Below are 26,106 nucleotides of genomic sequence, written 5' to 3'. Positions count from 1 at the left end.
CAAGGAGGGAAGTCCTGGCAGGAACTCAAGGCAGGAAGTGAAGCAGTGGCCATGGAGGAACGCGGGGTATTGGCTTGCTTTCCACGGCTTCCTCAGTCTGTTTTATACCATCCATGACCACCTACCCAGGGTGACATTGCCCACACTGACTTGGGCTCTCCCACATCAATCATTAATTAAGAAAATAACCCTGTAGACTTGCCTACAGGCCAATCTTGTGGAGGCGTTTTCTCAGTTAAAATTCTCTCTTCTCAAATGTGTCTAGGTTGTGTTGACGTACCTCCTTACCATCCCCACTTGTCTTCAGCGGCAGTCTCAAGGGGCCATGCCCTTTACCTTCCTGGCATCTTGGGCTGACTCCCGTCTCCAGCTCTGCCTGTGTGGTCCTTCCAGTGACTCAGCTCTTCCTCGACAGCCCTGCTCTGAGTTCCAGTTTGCACACACCCTGTGGTGGGCAGGCCTAACCCACACTCCTTGGGCTTTGCTGAGGAATTGGTCCCCAGAATCTGCAGGATGGGTCTCTGAATAGGTTCCCACTGAGGGGGTATTTTTCTAGCTCATCAAAATAGAAGGCCATATTCTCACAAATGCTAGCATGTATAAGCCAAGACTTGTGGAGGTAGAGCTGTGAACCGCCTGAAGTCATCTTGGAAAAGTGATAGATGTAGGCTTCTAAAATTTTGCCTTGGAAAGGCCTGTCATTAGGTGTTTAGAAAGAATTAAGAAACTGACATTTCTCTCCCTCCCTCCCTCCCTCCCTCCCTCCCTCCCTCCCTCCCTTCCTTCCTCCCTCCCTTTCTTCCTTCCTTTTCTTGAACCGAGTCTCATATGGCCCCAGGTGGGATCAAACTTGCTCTGTAGCAGAGGCTGGCTTTGAACTTCTAATCCTTCTGCCTCTGCCTCCAAAGTGCTATGTTTATAGGCATGAGCCACCATGCCCACTCTGAAAAGGCTGTTTTTTCATAATTGTATAATCGTTTTGTCAAAACCATAGGAGGTTGTAGACAGGAGGCCGCTAGAGGAACCGACTCTCACCCTATGTCCCAGGCTTCCCTTCAGAGACCCAGAAATGGCATGAGGGACCTTCAGGCGTGGATGTGATGACAGGGAGAGTTCCGGGCTGGGGAAGCTGGGGAAGATCTTCCCTGTGACTCTTGGGTCTGATCTCAAGTGTGAAGGCAGCTGCCTACACACCAGCCACAATGGGCCCCTGTTGGATCTAGCAGGTGAGCTCATCCTGAGGGAAGCCTGGGGCCAGGCAAGGTGCCACTCCCTGCCTTGAGGAGCAGCCCACAGAGATAGACTGTTGCCTCTACCCGACCCTCAGACTCTTCAGTTGGACCCACCTTGAGAGCCCTGCTCCTGCCTCTTCCCTCTTCATCTTCACTCGATGCTCCCCTCTGTATCACACTGTCGTCAGGGACCCAGTGTGCTCAGAAGTGGCCCTGAGAAGGCCCAAGAAGGACTTGGGGAGGACATCAAGCCAGAGTTTGGTGGGCAGTGGGCTAGAGGCCTGGGCTTGGGTTCTGGCTGAGGCACAGGCCCGTGAGGAGACCTCTGAGTTCTGATTTTCCTGCTGGAAATTGAGGAAGGAGCTCAATTAGCAAATCATGAAATCAATGAAGTCTACCCCAGCAGCAAAATGAGCAAGGGGCAGGCGATCACAAGGGATGCTGTGGAATAGTGTGGCGGGGAAAGCTGAGGAGCGGGAATACCACAGCAGTGTCTGCAGGTGGCTCCAGGGCCAGGCTCCTGTGTTCTGTCCCCGACACCAGGAGCATCGTGGATGTAGTTTTGTAGAGCAGGTGTTTGGCCTCACACCCATGAGTCTTAATGAGAGACTATGTCACGGCATCTGTTTCTTGCTACGGTTGCAATTTGAGATATGCGGGTTAGCTGGGCGGTGGTGGTGCATGCCTTTAATCCCAGTATTTGGAAGGCAAAGGCGGGCAGATCTCTGTGAGTTCAAGGCCAACCTGGTCTACAGAGCTAGTTCCAGGACAGCCAGGGCTACACAGAAAAACCTTGTCTCGAAACAGAAAAGAGGGTGTGGGGGGAGCTTAGACGGCCTAGAAGCACTCTTCTGCACTGTGTGCCTCAAACATGTGGTTCCTGAGCTGAGCTGACATGCAAGTTGTGTAGTCTCTCTGGGACTCAGTTTTCTTTCCTGAGCAACAGGCTCAGCAGCCGCAGTCAGCACAGAGGCTGGTAGGGCGTGGGGCATGATGCAGGGTGAGCATTGTTGATGCTGTCAGTTCAATCCTCTCCATAGAGGAGGAGGACACGCCCCTTCTCACCAAACTTTAGATGGAAGAAGGGAATGAAGGGTCCCTGGTACCTCAGTTCTGAGTCGGTGGTCCATCCAAGGAGCCTGGCTCTCTCCCTGTACTTTCATGCCCTCCAGGTTGGGGGCAGAATGAGACAGGATCTGGGCCATAGCCAAGCCCTCCAGCTTCTGGGGAGTTAGGGCCCAGAACTCTCTCTTCTGCTTGCTACCCACTGGGCTGAGCAGGAAGCCGTTTGTGCCCCTGGCTTGGGTGAAGTGGGGCCCATCTCATAAGCATGACTTTGCTTCCCTTCACTCCCTTGATATAAAACAAAAAGAAAAACAAAAACCGTGCAAACTAAGTCTGTGAAGTGTTAAAAAAAGAAAACCTAGAAATGGGAGAGAAAAAAAAAAAAAGCGGAAGTGGTCTGTGAAGGAAGTTGCCTGGCCAGGTAGGCCCTGCTGAGTTGGGGCTCTGAGGACAGAGGAGGGAGGAGAAAGGAGAGGAGCGAAGCCACCTGTCTCCTCAGGCTGAGTACAGAGGAGCACCAGGGAGAGGAGGCCTGGAAGTCTGGCAGTTGCAGGCTAGCAGGAAAGCCAGGGTCTTGGTTGGATGTCAGGGGCGGGCTTTGTGCTTGGGAAGGCGGAAGGCACTGCTGCTCCGCCCTGCCTCCCACTCCCCTTCCCCTCCTCCCGAGGTGCAGATGGCCACATTTGCAGGTTAACTGCAGCAGCTGGAGATGCATTATTAGTTTCCTGCTGCTCCTTCATATTTGCTTGGATTTTTTTTTTTTTTAACGGCAACATAATTTACAACTGGTCCACCAGCGTCAGAGCTGGCACGTTCTAAATCCGCATCAGATTTATGTAATGCCGTTGCTTATCAGTGAATGAAGTCATAATTATTGCTTTGTACCATTAAATAGCATAAATATATAAACTGTTATACAAATTGCAGCAAACGTTCCCTCTGGGGAGCTCTAGACCAAGTTTAATGTCGTGCATTTGTCTGGGATGGCAGTTTCCGTGGTATATAATAATGTTGATAAATTTTACTGCAGCAAGTGACATTTTAAAGCATTAATTTTGGTGCTCAAAAAATTCTGAAGAATGCACAGGATGATCAGGTCGGTGCTGTGCGGACCACTGAGTGAGGCTGAGTTGCCATTGCAGGGGGATGCTTGAGAGAGCAATGGGTGGCGTGTGGCACCTCCCTGCACTCCTCTGTAGTCAAGATCACCCCCGCTCCTCTTTCAACTCCCCAAGGAAGGCAGCAGATACATTTTCCGTGGCAATGATGATAATTAATTTCAAAAAATTCAAATAGATTCCTTTCTGCCTTAAATTTGAAGTGTGCAAAGGAAAGTGGAAGGAGGGCATGGAAAATGCACAATTGGTGGGGATGGTCCTCACAGTAACCTCCTTCCCAATTATGTAAATTCTGTGTGGGGTGAAAAAAATCCCCGTCCTAATTAGAGATGCAACACCTGGCCTCAGCGACGCTTCAGATGCCAGGCGTGCGGCTGCATAGCCTCCTAAAGCCATTACCGGCGAGAGAGCGACTTTTGCGGGGAGCCCCAGGACGGCGCGTGGCATTTACCTGGTGTGCTCTTTGGAGAGCTGGTGGCCTGTGAAGGGCTGGAGAGAGGGCTCACCTTCTGCCTTCAGGAGAAGGCATGGGAGCTTCGGGGACCCTGCTGGGACCCCTCACCACTCTGGAACTGACCCTGAGAAATGGAGAGTATGACTCAGTCTCCCTGCCCCTTCAAAGCCTGGACCTTGGCCTGCTGGAACGTTCTTGGAGAGGCTTGACACCAGTGTTCAGTTTCTGCCCTGCATTTTCCTGACTTTTGCTTTGAGAGTGAGAGAGTCCTCTGGCAAGTGACATAGCTCTTCTTGGTGACTGGGAGGCCTTAATGTCCTCCTTTGGTGTGAGGCTGTGTTACATATCCTGGTGCCTTAGGGTTGGGTGCCTCTTGTAGCTAATTCTGTGTGTGGAAGTAGCCTAGATCATCTGCAGATGAGAGCATTTATCCTCGGGGTGTGTGTGTGTGTGTGTGTGTGTGTGTGTGTGTGTGTGTGTGAGGGTGCTCTGGAATACTCTCATTGCCTAGGACAGTAACTGTCACTGTCAGAGATGAAACTGTCACCAGTGCAGGTACTCAAACAATGTCTGAGCAGAGAGCCCTCTGCAATGGATATGAAGGACAATAAAAAATAAAACTTGTCTATAGCTCTTGAAAGCTGGGGCCATTTGTTACCAAGCGTATCCTAGCCTATCCTGACTAATATACTTCTCCTATGATTAGCTCAAAATTAATGATTTTCGGCAGTGTGCTGAGAATGCCTATTGATCCCCCCACACACACACACAAGCCCCATTATTGGCAATGAAGAAGTTAGATAATTTTCCTAAGGTTAGCCAGCATACAGAAAACCAGCATGTATGTTTCCCAGTCACACCTGCCAAGCTCTGTCTTCCTTCTTGCTTTGCTTTAAAGAATGAATTCTCCTCAACCAGGGTGGGGATTTAGGATGCAGGCCAGTAGGGACTGGAGGGGATTGCAGACAATACTCTAAAAGCCAAGCGGCTGAGCTTTCTTCTGAGCCGATCAGCTTCGGCTTTACTTCCAAGCCTGCTCATGACAGCAGAGCTTCTAGAGACACGTTTTCTGTGTGAGTGGCTCATTCCGATGTCTTGACCTTGAGTGTAAACCTTGAACTTTGTAATGAAATCCCACCTTTATTCCTTTATCTCCTGCAAGGATGTGGTAAAGTCCTTCATGGGTAAGACATGGGTAGGACATGGAGACCACCATTTAATGTCCTGGGACCTTGTCCCCTAGTGGCCAGGAGTGATGACTGTGGGTTTAAAGAGGAGATTGGCACCCCCCACGAAACACTTTTTTTTTTAAATCACAGCACTTTTTGAGTGGAGAGCTATTCTTGGAAAACAGAAGTAACGATATAAGTCCATATTAAAATGGCTTCAAATGAAGTAGAGAATAGTCAGAAGAGAAAGCATGTGTGTTCTTAAAATGTATCACCCTTGTTTACTGAGTTAGAAAGCATTGATTGTGGGGCTACTGTATGCAGTGCTGGGTGGAGAGCATGTCCTCTTACCATGCTGGACAGCCTGTCTGCCAGTGGACTGGTTGACGTCTCCTGGAAGCAGCCTGACTCTTAATCATGCTACTTATAACACTTAGTTCTGTTTTCAGTGTTGAACTGAATTGTCCTTATTCTTCTACTAATGGAAAGTCTCTCTCTCTCTCTCTCTGAAACAGGGTCTCTGTGTAGCCCTGCCTGTCCTAGAGCTCTCTATGTAGACCAGACTAGCCTCAAACTCACAGAGATCCGCCTGCCTCTGCCTCCCAAGTGTTGGGATTAAAGGTGTGCGCCACCACCACCTGGTGCTAATGGAAATTCTTAATGATAGTAATTAGAATCTTCTGGGGGTCCAGAGCTCAGCTCTGCTGCTTGAAGTTTAGGCTGCATCATGTGCTGTGCAGGAACACCACACTTAGACTGGCCAGAAGAGGTATCCCTAGGTCATCCAGTGTCAAGGAGTCTTGGTTGGCATCTGGTAGGCGCTGAGGAGTCCAGAAGGGCCTGTGGTCACTAATCACTGACTTTGGGGTCTAGTCTGTCTGGCACAGACAAACCCGTTCACTCCTATGAGTCGTTTTGCACCCAAACTTCAAAATTATCATGGAAAGTAATTTCAGAGAGTCACTGTAGCTGAGCGATCAGTCTGCCTGTGGCCACTTTTCTCGCTCAGCCTAGGGCATTGGGTGGGGTAGAGCAGGTGGCCACCCAGACCAGCACGTGGATGTCAGGGCTCGGCAAGATGCCACAGAGTTCACAGGCTGCAAGCAGGGTGCACAAGATGGCAAGGGCGTGCGGTGGCCAGGGTCCAGGTTGCACCGGCTGGCATGTGATAGGGTGCCCTCCTCAAGTCTGCCCTTCCCCTTCCCTGGCCTCCACCATCTTGCCCTATACTCTGGAGCGGAGAAAGAGCTCTGCTCAAGAGCTGAGCCCTGGGTGGCGACTTCCACTGTCACTTGTGCCTTTTGTGGTGCTTAGAAGCTAGGTGTCACATCTATAAAACAGGACTAGCTCAGTGGTTAAGGGCATTTGCTGCTCTTGTAAAGGACCTGGGTTTAGTTCCCAACGTCCACTTGGCAGCTCACAACTATCTGTAACTCCAGTTGCAGGGTTTCTGATACCCTTTTCTGGCTTTCTTGGGTACCAGGCACATACATGGTACACATACATATGTGCAGTAAAAACACTCATGCACATGAAATAAAAATAAATAAACCTTAGCCGGGTGGTGGTGGTGGCTCAGGTGCACACCTTTAATCCCAGCACTTGGCAGAGGCAGGCGGATCTCTGTGAGTTCGAAACCAGCCTGGTCTACAAAGTGAGTTCCAGGACAGCCAGAGCTGTTACACAGAGAAACCCTGTCTCTAAAAATCAAAATAACAATAGTAATAGCAACAGCAATGATAACAATAATATCTTTATAAAATACGACTAAGTATTGTTCTTTTCCCAGAGGACTTAGAAGGCTGCAAGAGACAAAGATGGCCTGTTTCAGGGAGCCAGAAGACCATTGTGAGCTCTGGCCTGCGTCCTGATATCACAGAAGTTCAGAATTGAGTTCCGATGACCTTAGACAAAACTTGGCACTTAACTTGTTTAAGCAGTGTCAGTCTGTCCGTCTGTGCTATATGCTGCTGTGGGGAGCAACCAACTCACTGGGACCACGCTTCCCTGCAGTTCTGCTAGGCAGCTCCTGTTTACTAGAGAACCAGGGGAGCTGTGAGGTCAGAAGTGTTGCACCCCATCCCTGCTTGTTATCAATGCCAGTGATGCACCTATACTCAGTGTCTGCAGGGTGGAAGAACTCCCCAGACTGTGCCTGGCAAGGTGGAGGCACGCTCCTGTTCCCCCTGCATACCAGCATCTTCCAGCCTTCCCCAAATCCTCCTAAGGTCACCCTCCTTGGGAACCCTCTCCTCACTTCTGTACCCAAACATGTTCTCAGATAGGCCCTCCCCCAGGAAGTTGTCCATCCATCCGTCCATCCATCCATCCATCCATCCATCCATCCATCCATCCATCCATCCACTGACTCGGTGTTCCTGTATCTATTACGTAACAGACAGATTAGGACAGTCCCCTGCAGCTGCCTCTGCCCATCATGCGCTCCATTAAGGACCTGGCTCCTTCCTGCCTGCTTTATGCTCATGCGATGCCTGCCACTCCTCCTCCTGCTTGGACAAGAGTGCAGACTAAAGCTCACACCCTAAGAGTACAGCATGCTAAGGCCTCAGAAGCTGAAACGTAGAAAGCAGACATGATACTCCCTTGCCACACCCTACACTGCCTGCCTCTGCCTTCTACTGCCTCCTGGGTAGCACCATCCTCACCTTGGGACCCCTTTTGTTACTAGAGACATGTGTCTGCTGCACCTGTCTCCAGGACTGCCTAGTATAGTATGCCTGTCATTTGTTAAGTCAATGGATGGATGGTTGGGGGTGTAGGGGTGTCGAGGAGGGGGGCTGGCTAGCTCGAAGGAGGAAGAGATGGCTATGAGGCAGACAGATTTATGGGACCTGGTAACTGAAGAAAGACTGGTGGCAATTCTGATACAATAGAGAACACAACAGTGGCTGATAGGCTGCTCTGGTCAATGTTCATAGCTGCCTCTCCTGGTCTTCCCAGCCAGCCTGTGCCCCTGTTTTTCCAGATCTGAGATGTAGAGAGGTCCATGATTGCTCAAGGTCAGTTAGCCGGTAAGTGTCGGTCACTCTGACCTGGGTCTGTCTAGGCTGAGTCTGGAGCTGGCACTCGTACCTCACTTCCTGCTGCTTTAAGCCCTGGGCAGGTCTTTCTTCAGCTGGGCCAGCTGGACATAAGCTCAGCGGGCAGTAGAGCTGAGCCGCCCTTGGCGGGCGCTGCCCCTGCCTGGCCACCCCCACCCACCTGCCAGGAGCCCCAATCCTCCTGGGCATCGCAGAGCCTTCTGTGCGCCTCTCCAAAGGACAGGGCATATTTCTTCCCAACCCTCTTAAGACCCAGCCCGCACTGGAGGCTTCATCATCATGCAAATTAGCAGGATTGGATCCGCTCCTGCGGAGGACTCCGGGGGCGGCAGAAGGACGGAGGCCAGTGAAGGGGGGGAGCACAGAGGGCTGGTGCCAGCAACATGCCACCCTGGGGAGGCTGCTGAGGATGGGGGAGAGGGCTGAGGCTGGGCCAGGCAGGCTCCCAGCACTGTTGCTGAAGACGGAACCAAGAAAGACATTCTTTTCGGATTACTCTTTGTGTATTGAGCCCTTTTATGATTCATCAGTAAGTAAATATCAGCTGAGGGGTGATTTGTTTCTAACAAGCTTATAAAATACTGGCGTCGTTTGTGGCTTGTTGGAGTGCTGATTATAAACACTCCCCCATGCCCACTCCTCCGTCAAATTAGCATTCAACGAACAAACATTGGATCTTTCTATTGCTTTCTGCCCTGTCTTTGGGCGCCAGAGGGATGAGTGGGCAACAAGAAGGTGTAGACCCCAGACTGAAATATTCAGTGCCTACTTAGACTTTCAGGGATGAAGAGATGGCCCCTCACTGGGCCCTCCAAATGTGGGGACACAGGGCCCTGTGAGTCCAGCTGGTCCTCTCCCATGTCTCACTGCCAAGTTTCCTTGTGACCCAGCTTCTCCCCACCCCCATGCCTGTCATCTTCAATCTCATGGAGAACGCAGATCTGGTCAGGCTGCATCTGGCCCTCAGCACTTGGAGCGGCTGCCTGCCCCCAGGGGTCCCGCCTGGACCCAGCCAGAGGCCTCTGCTGCTAAGAACATCTGAGCAGGTCATGGGGTCTGTCACATGCCAGCTCTTCACCCATGAGGGCTCACCCATCAGAACTGGCCTGTGTTCCCCCTTCTTCCTGGCCTCCAGCTTCGTGGTCAGGAGTCATGTTGGTTGCATTTAGCTGTCCGGTACATGAGCCTGCAGCACCCATCCCCCAACCTTACATGTAGTACAGTCGATGCCTAACATGAGAATGCATGGAGACTTATCTTGTTAAAACGTCATCACTGCCACGCCGAGGAACTACGGTTTGCCAAGTGCCCAGCAGGTGTCTGCCAAGCTATAGAAAGACATACCATCACTCAGCCTGTACATCGGCCACAGTTTTCCTCATTCCACAGAGAGGGAGTTTCCCAGCCAGAAAGGGGACTTTTTTCATCACAGTGGCAGACCCTGGATTTGGAAAGTGACCCAGCCCTCCTGACAGGTGAGAGAACACAGTCAAGGCAACAGGAGTCAAGTCAAGTCTGCCCCAACGTAGGTCTTTGTGGGCCACAGCCTATAGTCTCTTTTAATATAATATGTTTATTAATTCTTTGAGAATTTTATACCTGCATACAACGTATTTTGATATCTGCCCCGACCTCCCAGATACATACCCAAGAACTCCTCCCAACTTCATGCCTTTTTTTAAAAAAAATAATGCACTGCATCTAACTTGTGGTACCCATATACCACTCACTGTAGCATTGTAGTCCTACCTGGTGTCACATCCTTAATGAAAATAGGCTCACTTTTCTCTAGCAGCCATCAACTGCCAAAACTCTTGAGCTAGCTAGTAGTGGGGGGCTTGTGAGCCCCTACCTCCCCCATGCTGGCTGGTTTGATCCTGTGAAGGTCTTATGCAGACAGTCACAGCTGCTGTCAGTTCATGAGTATAGTGGTCCTGTCATGTCCAGAAGACATAGTTTCTCCCAGGTCTTTCTTCACCCTTGTCTCTTAAAATCTTTCTAATCCTCTTCTCTTCCATGATGTTCCCTGAGTCTTGGAGGGAAGCGAGTGTCTCCTTTATGATTGAGCATTCCACAGACACTCATTCTCTGTGCTTTGACCAGCCTGTCTTATCCAGGGACCCACAGGGCAGGGGTTGAGGGGGGCTAGGAGATCTATGCTTCAGTCACCTCTAGTTACAGAGTGGGTACGCTGTCAACATCACCATTGTCGCACTCATCATTCACTGGATTCTATTTTTTCATTTTATTTTATCGATTTCTTCAAGACAAGGTCTCACTGTGTAGTGCTGACTGTCCTGGAAACTCACTCTGTAGACCAGACCAGGCTGGACTTGAACTCACAAAGATTGCCTGCCTCTGCCTTCCAAGTGCTGGGATTGAAGGCATGTGCCACTAAGCTCAACTTGAGCTCAATTTTTAAAATTAAAAAGCGTTAATTCTATTTTATTACAAAAGCTATTTGCTCTCATTACAGAAAAGCTGGACAGTGCAGCCAGGCAGCACTGAGTGTCCTGCTGTTTGCAGGTGATCCCTTGGTTTCTTCCTGCGACCCTAACAGTTTTCCCTTACCACCCCACAAACCCAGATAGTACTGTAGGGAGGGTATGCTTACAACCACTGCTGGAGGCGCTGCTGTTTAGAGAAGGTGCTTGTTTGAGTGGGCAGGACCATGGACAGGTACTAAAGACTGTTTACCTTGGAGAAACACACACACACACACACACACACACACACACACACACACACACACACACATCACCATGAGCCACCCTCCCACCCCTCCAGCAGGCTCCGATCTGTGATTGAGTGTTGCTTGTGCTGGCTCTCACTGCAAGAGCAAGAGTGTAGGCTAGTCTTTCCTCTGAGTGTACCCTGGTGCGGAGAGTGGCTTCCTAGTTCCCATGTCTGGCTGAGGACAGGAAGTATTCCCAGGAGGAAGTGTAGAAGCCCAGCTCTACAGACATCTTTCAGATGGCTGCAAGGGCTTATGGAAAGGCAGGGAGAGGTTCTGGATTATATGCTGGGCTAAAGGCCACTTGGACTTGTATTTCATCTTGGATGCTGATCTTGTGGGTATATTCCTAGTCTCCATAAGGCTTACAGGATCTCTGCCCTTCTGAGCCCGGGGCGGGGAGAGGAAGGTTTCTTCCAGAGCTCCACTCAGGGGACTTACACACTGGAGGTACAAAAAGGCTCGGTTTTTGGACTTGCTGGAACCTGGCTTGAGGAGTTCCAAGGCTTTGCTAAGGCCCATCCTTTGTATGATCAGAATGGTTAAAGCATGCAGTAAAGGCAGGGAAATCATCATTGAGTGTCTTCTTTGCCTAGGAACCTGGGCTCACCACAAAAGGATGGGGAGCTGCATTTGCTGTAGTGAGAGATGCTGTAGTGGAAAAGTTTACTTTGCCAGACTTCAAAATGGCTCCTCAGATGTGCTACCAGGCTCTCGCATGCATGTGTGCTATGTGTGTGTGCGCGCGCGCGCTATGTCTAGTGAGAAGAGAGGTACCATCCTTCCAGCAAGCAAGCCTTTGGCAGCACCAGGACTCTGGTTCATCATGATAGGCCTCTACTGTTCTACCTGCCCTCGGAGTGTCCGTGAGGTCCCTGCCCTGAGTCTCAAGGTTGAATGTAGCATATAGGAAGGGTCAAGGGGCTGGTGTGTGCCTGTCCGGGCTGCTGGACCACCTTAGGCCTCTGCATCTCTGAGAGCCCTGGTTTGGGATATTTTTTCTCAGAGGGTTTTTGCATATGTTCTTTGGCTTGGCCTTTCAGACTTTTCTTTCTCAGCATGCTTGATGTGGTAGAGAGGGTCTCATTGACTTCCGATACCCCTGTGTGTCCTGCATTACTGATGTCGTCAGTAGTTAGTGTAACAATGTTGATGATAACACTTGCTATAACCTGCAGGTGCACACAATGGTCTTATGAGGCAGGGAGGATGCTAGTCTCTGGTTGCTGCCCCCAGCCTGGAGCCCTCAACTTGTGGGTGGCAGTTGACACTTGAGCTCTGAATATTGTGCTTGCCTGGGAAGTGTCAGCTGAATGTAGCAAGTAAGCAGAAGACAGCCAAGACCAGCTAAGAGCAGCACACTGGCTGGGGCATGACTCTTGGGAAGACTCGGCCTTGCTAGTCATTGTGTGTGGTGCCCGGAACCATACAGCAAGGCTGGCACTTCGGCATGTCAAGTGGCATCTGAAAGGCTGTGGGGTGCCACCGTGGCTCATGTGCTGTAGGGCTGATCCATCCTCAGAGCCATGAGATATAGCAAGAGTGAGTCAGAAGCTAATCAATCTAACCCGGCCTTTATTGAACATCTTCTGTGTGTCTACCCAGGGCTTATAAAGACTTGAATTTGTTAGCTCGGGTTGTTTAGGTTGCAAGTGACAGAAAGTTAAGTAAACATAAACAGAGAATGCTTTCATTTGTTGTAACAGGTCAGCTAGCTTTGTGTACAGTAGACATCTCTTAGACACTTGAGGTTAGGAGGACAGAGGCACAGCATAAGAGCTTGATTGAGCTATAAGCCTGATTGAGGGCCTCTTATCAGAGCGAGGAAGGCGGGGCCGGGTGGGTGGGTGGGTATTGGGTGGGTGAGGCCTGGGCTTTCTGCAGAAGATGTAACTTTATGATGAGCAGAATGGAGTAACTCCACGTTCTCAAGAGTATGCAGTAGAGCTGGAAAGAGTGTCTGGTCGGCCTGTGGTGCACAGACTGGTGTGGGGGGCCTGGAGCAGCTGTGGAGAGATGAGCCAGGTGGACAGGACCAAGATGCAGAGTCAGATGGCGGAGGTGATTTTTTTTTCTCTTTCCCGTTTTTTTTTTTTTTTTTTTTTTTTAAGACAAGGTTTCTCTGTGTAGTCCTGACTGTCCTGGAACTCACTCTGTAGACCAGGCTGGCCTTGAAATCCACCTGCTTCTGCCTCCCAATTGCTGGGACTAAAGGCATGCACCGCAACACCCAGCTTTTTTTTTTTTTTTTCCTTTTTGAAAGGAATCTAGAAAAATGCCCTTTCTGAAAAGGAAAAGACACTATGAAAGCCAGAGATATATGGGGTTTGGAGGTGGGGTGTCCATCTTACCACAGTGGGAGACCTGATCTTGTTCACATCTTCTCCCAGCCTGTTGAGCTGGCTTGAGCAGCAGGGACTACCTGTACCTTTTCCACCCTGATCTCTAGCTACTCAGCAGGGAACCTGCTTCCCTCCCTCTGGTATACTCTGTCACCTGTCCCCTGCCTTTCTGGGCTAGGGGCTGCCAGAGCTATTGCTCCAGACTGCCTCATCCTGGTCAGTCGGATCATCAAAGACCCTAGCCCCAGCACCTGCAGGGCAGATGGCAGCTCAGCCAGGGGCCAGCAGCAGAACCGCAGGGCTCTAAACTGTCTGGGTACCGCCACCAAAGCATCCTGAGGAAGTGCCTGGAATCTCCCAGCTCCAGAGCGGAACAAATCAAGCGCTAATATGACCTGGAGCTAATGTGGCTCTCTCTTACCACTGTCCTGTGCCTACTGAAGGAAGAAGTCCAGGCATGGCACTAGGCTTGCCCTGGAGATGGGGACACAGATGAGAAATGGGGATCAGTGGACAAGAGAGCATGGTCCTAAGAATCCCTTAGAGGCCGGCATACCTTGGGACACCACGCCTTCCTGTCTGTGTGGCTTTTCCATTAAACCAAAGGCAGAAGACCTCCCCACCCCCACCCCGCCCCAACACCCTGGACTCATGTGACTTCTTGGAGGAAGTGTCATCCATGTGAGTGTGTTTGTTCACTTATTTCATGTCACCTTCAAGTTTCTAGTATGGGCTTTTCTTCTCACTGAACTCGGATTCCAGCAAAAACAAAACAACAAAAAAAAACCCTACTTCTTTGAGGTTGAGGTTGCACAAGCCGCACTAGGCCGCTGCATGGAACCCTACAGTCAGACTGGGAAACACATGTGTGCATTCCTTGGTCCACTTAAAAGGTGCACTCCCCAGATTGGTCCCTCACTTTTGGCTCTGACGATCGGCAGGGATCTTCTGGTTGCTGACCTTCCTGCTGTGCCCATGGAGATGCTGTGGCCAGGACATGATAAAGACAGGTTCCATGGTGGACTGGCTTGTGGGCTTCTAGAACAGCTGTATGTTTTGGATCCATCATATAGTGTCTTGTCTATCAGGCTCTGGATCCCACCCCTCAGAGAAACCACATTCTTCTCGAGGGTTTCCACATTCACCAGATTCTTACCTGTCCTGAGCAAGGTGGCAGTGTGATTATGAAGGTAGAGTTTAAGTTGAGGGTCAGAGACATTCCCATGTAAGCAGGTCCATAGAAGGCCATCACAAACAGTGACAGCAAGCCAGAGGGTGGGTCTCCATTCTCACGGACAGCCTGACTCCTGGTCACCCTGATTCCGGCTTCCAAATCTGCAGTGATATGAAGCCACGTGCGTTCATCGGAAACCATACTTGGAATTGTTAGTTTCCTTTTCCTGGCTAGACACACCTGATAGGAAACCATTTGGAGATGCTGAGTGGCCACACAGAGTCAGGGTGGCAAACAGCAGAGGCCTCAGTGGGCCGTGTCGCCCTGCTGAAGTATGCCCATCGCCTTTTGAGCCCATACTCCACTGATGGTGGATTTGGCTGGCTGTGGCCCACTCTAAGTTGAGGTGTGCTGTGCTTTGAAGCACACGCATGGACTTCAGTTCAGTTCAGTGAACCCAGATGTAAGCAGGGTTCTTGGGGGTCCAGCCATTCCTCACCGTGCCACATCCTGACACTGTGCTGTCCTCAGAAACTGTCTGCTGGGATGCACTGTGGAGCTGGTAGCCCCGCTGACTACTGAGTCCTTAAAACCTGACCGAGGAACTGAGGTTTTGATTTTAACTATAGTTAATTCAAAATTGAATTGCCAAGGGTGGCCAGGAACTACCATATTGGGCAGTACAGATCTGGAAGATGCCTTTTCTTTTCTTTTCTTTTCTTTTTTTTTTTTTTTTTTTTCCGAGACAGGGTTTCTCTGTGTAGCTTTGCGCCTTTCCTGGAACTCACTTTGGAGACCAGGCTGGCCTCGAACTCACAGAGATCCGCCTGCCTCTGCCTCCTGAGTGCTGGGATTAAAGGCGTGCGCCACCACCACCCAGCTTCTTTTTTTTTTTTTTTTTTTTTTTTAAGAAAAAGAATTTTCAAGAGAAATTAACCATCACTTTCTGTCCTGATTTTTTCTTTTCTACTGAGGGTTGGCATGCTCCATGTCCAATTAAAGGCTAAAGAGACCTTGAGGAAGTGAACTGCAGGTTCCAAGCTGTCTGAGCACCAGGATTTCTTACTCTAGGTCCTACTGAGTGCAAGGACTATTCTGCCTCTGACCTTGGGAAGACCAGTGCAGGTGTGGCTCCTTCTCATACCACCATGCGCTGTGTGTCTGCGTCCCTGTGAGCTGCTGCCTGGCTTTTTCTTTTTCTTTTTTTTTCTTTTTGATGCTATACTGTCGCTCATTTCAAGTGATGATTTTGGTAGGGACAGAAAGGGATGCTGGCAGTAGAGAAAACCCTTGAAGCAGGGGTAATTCGCGTGTCCTCGGCAGGGTCGGTGACAATGAGGGCTTTGGAGCCTGCCTGTCACGTTAATTGTATATTATTAGAGGCCATTAATCTGAGGATTATTAACAAGATGGAGTCTTAGGCAGTTGCCTTGCTGTGGAAAACTAATCTAAGATCAGCGATGTGCTAAAGGAGGCTAAGTTACTTGCGCCCAGGCAGCCGAGACAGCCAAGGCAGGGGGTGTGGAATCTTCGATTTCTCGGGTATTCCTCTCCAGTGTGGCAGACAGAAGGGTGTGGTTGTGAGGAGGGCTGGGGACCAGCTCCTTTTCCATATATTTCAAATCCTCTAAAGTTGCAAATCCCAGAGGTTTGGAGGTAAAGGGAGTTTCTTTTAAATTTAGTTTTCTTGTGGTGCTGGGCATTGAACCTAAGATCTCAGTGTGCTAGGCAAGGACTGAGCTGCATGCCAGCCTCCCAGAAGTCTCAGCTGCTTAAAACCCCCGTACTTGTGCCTCGTTGTTACTGTTGAAGGCACCACCTTCTCCTGTCTGAGCACTGGTGATGAAGGCTTGTCCACTCTTCCTCTTTCCACTCAGAAGGTACCAGAGATAAGTTACCTTCTGTCCCTTGGTGACATTTCTCTTGCAGGCAACCTGTCACCATGTCCTGGAGGTTACACCCTATGCAGAGAGCTGGAGGTTGGTGCTTCTGTCATTGTCCCCAGTGGGGATGCTGCAAGACCCCCAGCTGTGTCCCACCCAAGCCACTCCAGCCTTTGACTGGGATTTGGGGGCTTTCCAAGTTAGGGAGCTGCTTACACTGGCCCAGGAAGGAAGTCCCACTGGGTTTTGAGAGAGAACAAGGGGCTGGGAGATGCCTCAGCAGGGAAATGTGCTCGCTGCACACGCCTGCTGACTTGAGTTTGATCCCTGAAACAGTACACAAAAATCAGATAGGGGGTTGGAGAGACGGTAAGAACATCGGCAGCAGAGGTCCTGAGTTCAGTTCCCAGCACCACATGGTGGCTCACGGCCATCTGTAATGGGATCTGGTGCCCTCTTCTGGCCTGCAAGTAGAACACCATAGACATAAAGTAAATAAATCAGTTTTTTTTTTAAAGTCAGATGTGGAGAGATATTGAAGTGCATCTCTTATTGCAAAGGGTTAGCCTGGGGTACCCAACACGGCGACATAAGTAAAACAGACCCTGCCTTAACAAGGTGGAAGCAGAGACCCAACTCCCGAGAAGCTGTCTTGACCTCTGTGTGAGTGCACCCACACCCTCACACACACGTGCACGCACAACATACATAAACATGTATTTATGAAAGAGCAACGGGGGGACCACAAAGAAACAAGAGAGCCTGGTCCCAGGAGCCTCAGCGGGAGAGGCGCAGTGAAAGCCGCTGCGAGCCTCCAGCCGTGACTCCTAGTTGAGTGAAAGGACTTGGGATCCGCACAGGTGAGCACATATGTGGGGGCCGTATGGAGGCGGATGCAGGGGGACAAGGAAGCCGATGGGAACTCTTTAAAGGAATGACGGATCTGGCGCCTGCACCTACCGACTGCAGAACGCGAGGGCAATGTCCTGGGTGGTGTGGGCAGGAAAGCAGTGAGCCACAGGCCTTGTGTTCTGGAAGGTGCTCAGGGCTCTGTTGTTCCAGTTTTGACCACGGGGGTTTCTACACGGTGCACACCAGTTTCTGTGCCTGTGGCCTTTCCATCTCCCCTCAACGCTCACTCTCATGCAGCCCCAGGAAGCAGACTCCATGTTCAGAAAGTGCTTGGTGCCAGGCAGTGGTGGCGCACACCTTTAATCCCAGCCCTGGGAGGCAGAGGCAGGAGGATCTCTGAGTTCGAGGCCAGTCTGTCTGTCTATAAAGCGAGGTCTACCAAGGACAGCCAGAGCTGTTTACACAGAGAAAACCTGTCTGGAAAAACAAACAAACAAACAGACAGACAGAAAAGTGCTTGGTTTGCTGTTACCCTGTGGCCTGCAGCAGAGCCAGGACATGCTGGACAGCCTCAGACTCGGTCCCTTACCTCTTTGAAGAGGCACATGCCAGGTGAAGTGGTGGGCTGTCCCATTGGCTGGGATAGGAAGGAATTCACTCTAGCTTTGCTGACCTCTGGCTAAGATCTGACCCCTGAACTGGCTCTTGGAAACACTCAGTCAATGAAGCCATCTGGAGTCTTTCGATTTTCAGTTTTGGGGGAGGTAAAAGCAAAGAACTTGTAACTTAGGAGAGCAACGTCCTAGAGACCAGATTGGCCATATGGTTGATCTTGCCCTGGAATCCCAGGTGAGAGTGTGGGTAGCCAAGCCAGCCAGTTTAGCCTTTCCTGAGGTGTGAGACTGTCCTCTGCCAACCCAACCCCAGGGTTGGCCTCAGTTACGGAGAAGCATGCACACCTGCCCCACACCTCTGAGCCTCACAGCCTAGAACAAGCCTCTGGCACAGCAAAGAGTCAGGAGGGGACCCTTCCAGGCTCCCACAGTGCTCCCACACAGCAGACAGCAGGGAGTCAGGAGGGGACCCTTCCAGGCTCCCACAGTGCTCCCACACAGCAGACAGCAGGGAGTCAGGAGGGGACCCTTCCAGGCTCCCACAGTGCTCCCACACAGCAGACAGCAGGGAGTCAGGAGGAGACCCTTCCAGGCTCCCACAGTGCTCCCACACAGCAGGCAGTAGGGAGTCAGGAGGGGACCCTTCCAGATTCCCACAGTGCTCCCACACAGCAGACAGTAGGAGGCCTGCAGAGCCCACTTGCTTAGCAACCTTGGCTAGTCCTCCACAGGCAGGAAGGCCCAGGATGGACTAGGAGAAAGCCAGGGACTGTGGGGAGAGGCTGACAGCTCCTCCCACATCCGTGGGGCCTGTCCATGACAATGGCTACATCCTGCTGAGGGAGAATCATGCTTCCTTCTTCCTAAAATCCCACAGCCTCCACATATACTGGCGTGTTGTCGTCGTTGACTCATTATGGCCTCGGCCTCCCTGTCTAAGGGGATGGGGTGTGTGTGAGTGGGTACCTGGGTAAATAAGTATAAATAGTTTTCCTTCTGATATGTGACCGGATTATTTTCCAGTTGATTTCAAGCCTTGGCCCCAAGTGGCCCACAGATCAAAAAAAGATAAGGGTCAGTTACAAGGTTGAGCTCATTCTCCGTTGCCATAGCAACTGACCTCAGACAACCCTCCAAGGACTACACCCAGCTCCCCAGGTGATATTTTTACTGTCCACGCCATCAATCCCAGGCCTTTCAAAACTCAGACTGCCTAATTGTCAGGGCTCTGTTTTGAAGAGGCTCTGGGTCCCTGCGGGGCCCCAGTTCAGGCTGCCAGAGCTCATTTATAGGCCCTCCTGAAATATCGGGGGACTGTGTGATGATGGGTCCCTCCTGGCCAGACGGGCCTAGAAAAGTACCCCTGGGGAAGATGAGGGGTACAGCCCATCCTCCAGGCTTAATTAGGAAACTGTGAACCCAAGCTGGGGGTGGCAGTGACGGTGGCCGTGAGACCTTCAAGTAGCCACCGAGTCTTGCTGGTTGGTATGGGGCACATAGCACCAAGCACTGGGGTGGGGTATTGGTGATGCTGGGAGGCTGTGGGGGGCAGAGGTCACCTGCACATGGGGTTTCCAGGATCTCTCCCTGCAGCAAATGGTTTCCCACATCAGCTGGTGCAGCTTTGGAGAGCTGGGCCCTGGGTTCCGGTCAGCAGTCTCCAGACCATATCGACGGTTATCAAATTTCAGCACAAGCCGCAAACACCAGAGCACTCTGGAAATCATCTTCTGTTTGGGTCTGAAGCTGAGCTTCAGATTCTGTTCCCAGGGGTTAGGGGTACGTGATCTGGGGGAGTCAGCTCCTGTCCTAGGAGCTGCCAGGGTCCAGCTCACCTCTGTGTGCCCCTCCAGCTCCTTCCCTTGGTCCTTTCACCATCTCTGTCACCACCCCACCCCAGCACCCCAGGGCGGTGTGTACGCAGACTCGCCTGCCCTCTTGTCTTCTGCCCAGGGACCTCTGTTCCTGGCTGGCAACAAAGGACTGACTCCCATTAGCCACTTTCTATTTCCTGTTCTAGTCTGCTTTTACTGGGAGGTGTGGGGGAGGGTGTTCTCTCCTGGGTCTCCCCACGGCACACACTTCCTGCCTCCTCATTTGCTTACGGGACTGAAGCGCCCTGTCCTTCCCTTACTCCATGGGTGGAGGTTTGGGGGTGTGTCTGGGCCTGGGCCGGGGACCTTAGGATGGGGGCAGGCCGTGGGCTCATGTCTGACACAGTGGAGTAAGCCCCCGGGGCTCTTCTTTGGTAACTAACTAATGGCTGCAGGGACCACATTCCCTTGCATTTCCTCCACTTGCAGCAATCCTGTTCCAAAGATGACGCCACGGTGGGCGCCATCCCACATCGTCACTGTCCTTCCCTCACTTGGGGAAGTCCCCAGCTCTCTTGCCAACCCTGAGTTAGTGCTGGCAAGGGGCCCAGCTGACTCAAACATGGAAACTGGTGCCTTTGTTGCCTCCCTTTTGCCCGCACCCCTCAACCCTCCTTGTAAGTAGCCGCAAACACCCAGCATCCAGGGTGAGGGTCAAGGCCATGCTGAGCTCACTTGAAATGGGCCCTTTTGCCTGGCCCCCTCCTCCCAGTTAGAGTTTTGAGGATGTAGCTTGTTGCAGTGACCCGTGGTTCACTTGTCTGGGTGACAGGACACCCCCTTGGCTGTCCCAGGCACTGGAGGGCAAGTGTGTGGCCTTCACCTCCTTTTGTCCGGAGTCTGAATGTCACTGTCAGCTTGCCACAAAAAAATTATTAAGGGGGGGCTGGAGAGGTGGCCCAGTGGTTAACAGCACTGACTGTTCTTCCGGAGGACCCAGGTTCAATTCCCAGCACACACATGGCAGCTCACAACTGTCTGTAACTCCAGTTCCAGGGGACCCGACACCCTCACACAGACATACACGCAGGCAAAACACCAATGCATGTAAAAAAAAAAATGATTAAAGAACACAGAGTGCTTGCTGGCTCTGGTCATCAAGTCTGTGTCTTTATCTTACGCTTTCTAAGGCTAGTGTGGACTTTGAGAGGAGGAAGAATACACGTCCTACGGGATCCTTGGATCCTCATTTCTCTCAAGGTCCCTCTCCTCTTGGGTCAGTTGAGGGAGCCAAGAAACAGCTGTGCTTCTGAGACGATCCAAAGATAATAAGAGCGCAGTGTGGTTGGGAGTGCCCACAGGCATGGGACAGCGCTTCCCAGCACCTTCTCTGATTTTCCAGGCATTGTATGCGTTGTTTCTGGATGAGCTGTGGCAGCCGCAAGCTGTCAGGCACCCCACCTACCCACCCAACCCTGTGACCCAGCATCCTGGCGGACAGCCTTGTGGTGGTAGTGAGCACCCCAAGATGGGGAAGGTGAAGGAAGGGGGACAGACTGCCCTGGTTTAGTGAGAGGTGTCTCCTGAGGCCTCTTCAAGGAGGTCTGCCTGAATGCCGCGAGAAGCGGAGGTTATGGATGTTTGGGAAGAGGTTCAAGAAGGGCAGAAGTCCTGCGGTAGAAGTCATCCGCTTGCCAGCCTTGCAGAACCCCTGTGAGTATTCTTCCCGATTTCTAGCAGGAACGTAAGCACGAAGAGGTTAGGTGAATTGCCCAAATATGAGTAGGAAATGATGGAGGCACTGAAGCTCAACCCCACATGTCTCTGGTTCAGACTTGCATGTCCTTTATTGTCACTTCCTGAGTATAAGTGACTAGTTGTGCCTCCCATCGACACAAGGTAGCAGTCACCAATCCCCTTTCTAAACAGGGACACACATTAACGATGATGACAATAGCTTCCCCCATAGAGTCTCTGCCAACAGCTCCAGATCAGGCAATACGTCTGCAGCGGTTCTGCTCAGCTCAGTGGAGTCCAGGAACAATGCCCTGTCCACTCCCTCCACAGCCTGCTGCTTCTCCCTCCCAGGCAGCAAATTATGGCCTCGGAGTGTGTGCTTGGCCTGCCTTTGACATCAGCGGGACCCACTGGAGTCTCACCTTCAGGGTTCTGATAATCGGCTCTCTCTCCTCCTAGCCTCCCCCAAGACCTGTATGGAAATAAGTATGTGTCTGCCACGGATCAAATGCTTTTGGAGACAAAAGTCAGTGCCGGGGACATTACAGGGAGCTATCATCTCTGCACGGTGCTCTTCCACAAAGCCCTCGGCTCCTCTTTTGGGTGACACAGTTTCAGCCTGAAAGGTTCCAGTGAGCTGACTTGGTTTTAAGCAAAAGCACATCCTATTATTTTTTTGAGAAATGAAGTGTAAAATTAACACTTATTATTCCTGAGCAAAGGAGAGGAAAAAGAAAAACAGGGGCTCTGGAAGCTTCATGCTTGCTGACTTGTTTGTCTGGCACATTGTGACTTTATTTGTTTGTTTGTTTGTTTGTTTGTTTGTTTAATCGTCTTAGAGGCAGGCTCTTGCTATGTAGCACCGGCTGGCCTTGAACTCAGTGTGTAGCCCAGGGTGGCCTTGACCTCTCAGCAGTCCTCCTGAGTGCTGGAATTCAGGTGTATGCCACCATGCCCGGCTTATTTTCACTTAAAAAAAAAAAAAATTATACAAAATCAATAGATTCCCTGTGCCAGCATGACTCACAGGGAGCCGGAGTCTGCCGATCTGAATTTCAGGGCGAGATCTGCATTTCACTTTACAAACGAGCGGGGCTGGGTAACTCACTTGAGGTGTGCAGGTCTCTCTTATGGATGCCTGTCATGTGCTATAAAAAAAGAATAGGGAGGATGGAAGTGATCGCGAGTCTTAACTCTGAGTCCCCCAGCTCCCACACTGGGGCGGAGAGGCCCAAGAGCTCCCAGACAGCTTTGTCATTCTGCTCCGAGGTGTGGTAAGCTCCGTGCCATCTTATATAATTCAGAAAAGTGATTCTCAGAGGACGCCCCTGTCTTGGGACAGAAGGAGAGGCTGTTGGAGCCTGGGGGTGAGAGTGATGGCGGAGGGTGTACGGGGTTTGCTGACAGTGGGTCATACGCACCACGCTTGCCAGCCAGCGGCGGCGTTTGTCACACTAACTAGGACAGTCCCTCACCGCCTCCTGGCCCTCCCCCATTTCCGGGCTGGCTTTCTAGGCAGAGGTGCACTTGATGGGCACCCCAGGGAGTGCAGCCCACCCTGCCGTAGGGAGGAGCCCGGTTTGTGAAGACGAGCAAATCAAAGGCCGGGCTGAGGGGAAGACATTCCTAGGTCTGCGGGATCCCCCAGGCTCTTTGTCCCCTCACACTTGGACTTTCTGCGTGTGTTATTCCCCGCTTCCCCAGGTCTGACTCTTTTAAGCACTTGGGGGAGATGGAGGAAAGGGTCCCAGACAGGCGTCGTCTGTCTGCTGGGCTTTTGATCTAATTAGCCCGGAACCTCACTTTGACACAGGTTTGGGCTGTGATTTGTCAGCCGTTTAGGCCCCCGCAAGCGGCTGGCGGCTCAGGGCCGCCTGACTGTGCACATATTTATGAACTCGGGTGCTGGGTGGAGCTGCCTCTGTGAATCAGAGGGGAGCAGCTGATGAATTGCTCGGCGCTCACGGAACGGAAAGTGACTGTCAGACATGATTTCTCTGATTTATAAGTTGCAGGAGCCTTCTTTGTCCTCACGGTGTTTGTGTATCAGACAGCCCCAGCCCCATTCACAGGCAAGTGGTGAAAGGCTCTGTTTGGAGTCAGCCATCACTCATCCCTGCTGCAGAGCCCGCTCTAGCCAGACAGGGGCATTGGCCCAGCTGGGCTCCTCTCCTCAGGACTGCTTCCTGAGCCCTGCTCTAGGGGGCCTGTGTGTTGCGAGCTGCAGGACAGCCCGGCAGCATCCTTGCCCAGTCAAGGTGCTGGGACTGGAAAGTCTTGGGTTCCGGAGCAGTGTGAGAGGGTGAGGTGGGGGTGGGAGTGGGCCGCACACGTGTGATAAGCTTTGTATCCTGCACAGAGCAACACCCCAATCTTAGCAAGTGACCTCATTCTCTGAACCCGTTTCTTCTTCCTGGAAATCCATTTCCTAGTCAGCCGCACTGCTTCTGAGACTCCGCTGCTGGAAAGCTCTGCGGAAACCTCTCACAGCTGTGGCTCTTACCCCGGCCTCAGTCGTGAACAGAGCCGCCGCCGCCGTCCGCCTTGCCATAGGAGAGCCGCACAGAAGGGTGGTTCTCATCCACTCTTGCGTGCATTCATTCATCCATACACCAGGCTCTGAGAAGCATTGTTGGTGTAGTGGGGAGGAGTGCAGGGCATGTTGGGGGGTCTTTAGAGGCAGCCCCCACACTGGAAGTCATCGCTAATTACAATGAGTATCTCCCCTGGGAAGTGGAGGAGGTGCGTGGGGCCTTTGTGGCAAGCGTGCTGAGCCTGCCCCACGTCCCCAAACTTGTCAATGAGTCTCTTTTCCACTAGTGTGGAGGGAAGATCTGCTCGCATTTCTGCCGGGTGCACGTGGCCTAGTTGCTGGGGCTCCGGGGACACGACAAAAACCCGGCAGATTCCAGCCACTGGGCTATGTGGGGCAGGCCCACCTGCACATACGAGTGTGCAATTCAGCGGTGGGGGTGCCCAGGGTGTGGGGGATGAGCTGGGCCAGGGGAATGACAGCCTGCTGTCCCAGCATTCCTGCCAGGGCCTGGGGACCCAGGGACTCGCCAGGAGGCTCAGCCCATCTGTGTCTGTGGCTTGCCACCAGCAGGGCCCCTCTGCTACCTAATTCTTGCCTTTGAGGGCAAATCAGAGCACCTGGCACCTTTGGTGAGCCCAGTTCCCCCGGGGAGCCAAGGGAGGGCTGTGTCCTTGCCTGTCCCAGATTGCATTTTTGCCAAAACAGCCATGCCCAGCAGTAAACACTAATTGAGCACTGGCTGTGTGCTGTGTGCTGCTTTATATAAATTAACTCATTAATTCATACCTTGACTATAAGAGGGAGGATGATACTCAGGGCTTCTAAGAGAGGACACTGAGGCACACCAAGGTACTCAAGTCAGGGAGCCCACCCCTTCTCTGACCACTGGGCTGAAAGCATGGATCTCAGCTCAAGCCCAGCAAGTGAGCAGGCAGGACATGGTCCTTGACTCTTTCCACTCTCTGGGCACCACTGAGTGAAGGCTTAGGTGTTGTAGCAGCTCCCAGATGGGAGCATTTGTTCTGGTAGGAAGCAGATCGAAGAATCTGCCCATTCCTGTGACCCACAGCATAGGCAGCTCTTTCCACAAAAGAGACAGCTTGCTTGTTGCAACTTCTTCTAGGGTCTCACCAAACTCCCTCGTCCACTTTCTCCCACTCTGTCCCTCTCGGGTCCCTCCCTTCTAGAGTAACCCCCACACCCAGCTTACCAACCAGTGCTCCACACCCTCCATCCCCACTGGAATGAGGGAAAGACATTATCTGTTTCATTCTCTGAAGAATGCATAGCTCATTCTAGCCAGTTCCTGGCACATCGCACACACTCCATGAATATGCAATTGGATTTTTAAAGACCCGGCTACTCTCTTTACCATCGAGTACCCAGTATGGCCCGCTTTCTGCAGGATCTCAGAACTCGAGCTGTTGAACATGGCTTGTGACCAGAGGAAAAACCTTGAGGCCTACATCTAAACCCAAGGCCCGGCTGCTGCAAGAGTCAGGACTGGGCCATCCAAATCAGAGAGATGGCTTGTGTCTGTGGTCCCTACACCAGCTTCCATTCCAGCGATCAGAGACGCACTAGTGCAGGGTGACCTGCAGCTGGTGTGGGGTACCGTGGGGCATCACGGGACTGGTGCAGGGTGGTGTCCTGGAGCTGGTGTGAGGTGTCATGGGACTGGTGCAGGGTGCCCTGGCGCTGGTTGTTCCTGTGTGAGCTTCACTGAAGTTGTCACTTTCCCTTGCAGAGGAAGGCATTAACCACGAGTGTAAGCTGTGCAACCAGATGTTCGACTCCCCAGCCAAGCTGCTCTGCCACCTCATTGAGCACAGCTTCGAGGGCATGGGTGGTACTTTCAAGTGCCCCGTGTGCTTCACAGGTACGGTACTCATGTGGGCATGACAAGGATGCATGGGAGTGGGGAGGAACCTGTCTTGTATTGTGGCTGGAGCCCAGCCTCTCAGCCCCCTCCCCTTTGAAGCCCTGTCTCCCTGAATAGAGAGCTGACCCATAGCCCATCTGTCCCTTCCTCTTGGGTAGCTTGGGTGACACCTTTCCTGTCCCTCCTACTGTGGCTGAGCAGCTGTCCACTCCAGCCTCGGCATCTCTGTTGCTGTTAGTCAGCCCCTTCCTGGGTTCCTCCATGCTCTGTGGAGCCCTGAGCTCCATCCAGCATCAGTGGGGCTGCTCTGTATACTCTCCACTTGCAGCCTTTGAGCCCTCTGTCCCAGCCAGGCTTCAGCCAAGCAGCTTGAGGGCAGCTTTGTTGGCCAAGTCTCCAGCCCCCAGGCTGGCTGCCAGCCCCAGCAAGTGAGTGGCT

The 26,106-nt window shown here is 51.9% G+C and overlaps 1 protein-coding gene across 2 annotated transcripts in view; it reads left to right on the top strand.

Moving 5' to 3' along the window:
* The window catches only part of Znf423 (zinc finger protein 423), a 303,318-nt gene that overhangs the window by 251,680 nt on the left and 25,532 nt on the right, over positions 1-26,106 (top strand). Inside the window, exons 1-2 of one of the 2 annotated variants that reach the window (XR_009379501.1) lie at positions 18,774-18,857; positions 25,534-25,665. Coding sequence is in view for 1 of the 2 variants with exons in the window: in XM_059264511.1 (XP_059120494.1) it covers positions 25,534-25,665 (132 nt within the window). In the remaining variant the exon portion in view is untranslated. Of the gene's footprint in view, positions 1-18,773; positions 18,858-25,533; positions 25,666-26,106 lie in introns of those variants that run through there. The other variant, XM_059264511.1, reaches the window with a different exon arrangement.

This window comes from Peromyscus eremicus, chromosome 5 (assembly GCF_949786415.1).
Source record: "Peromyscus eremicus chromosome 5, PerEre_H2_v1, whole genome shotgun sequence".
Classification (NCBI taxonomy): domain Eukaryota; kingdom Metazoa; phylum Chordata; class Mammalia; order Rodentia; family Cricetidae; genus Peromyscus; species Peromyscus eremicus.
Note: the sequence above shows the minus strand (reverse complement) of the source record. Positions and strands in the feature narration are given on the sequence as shown.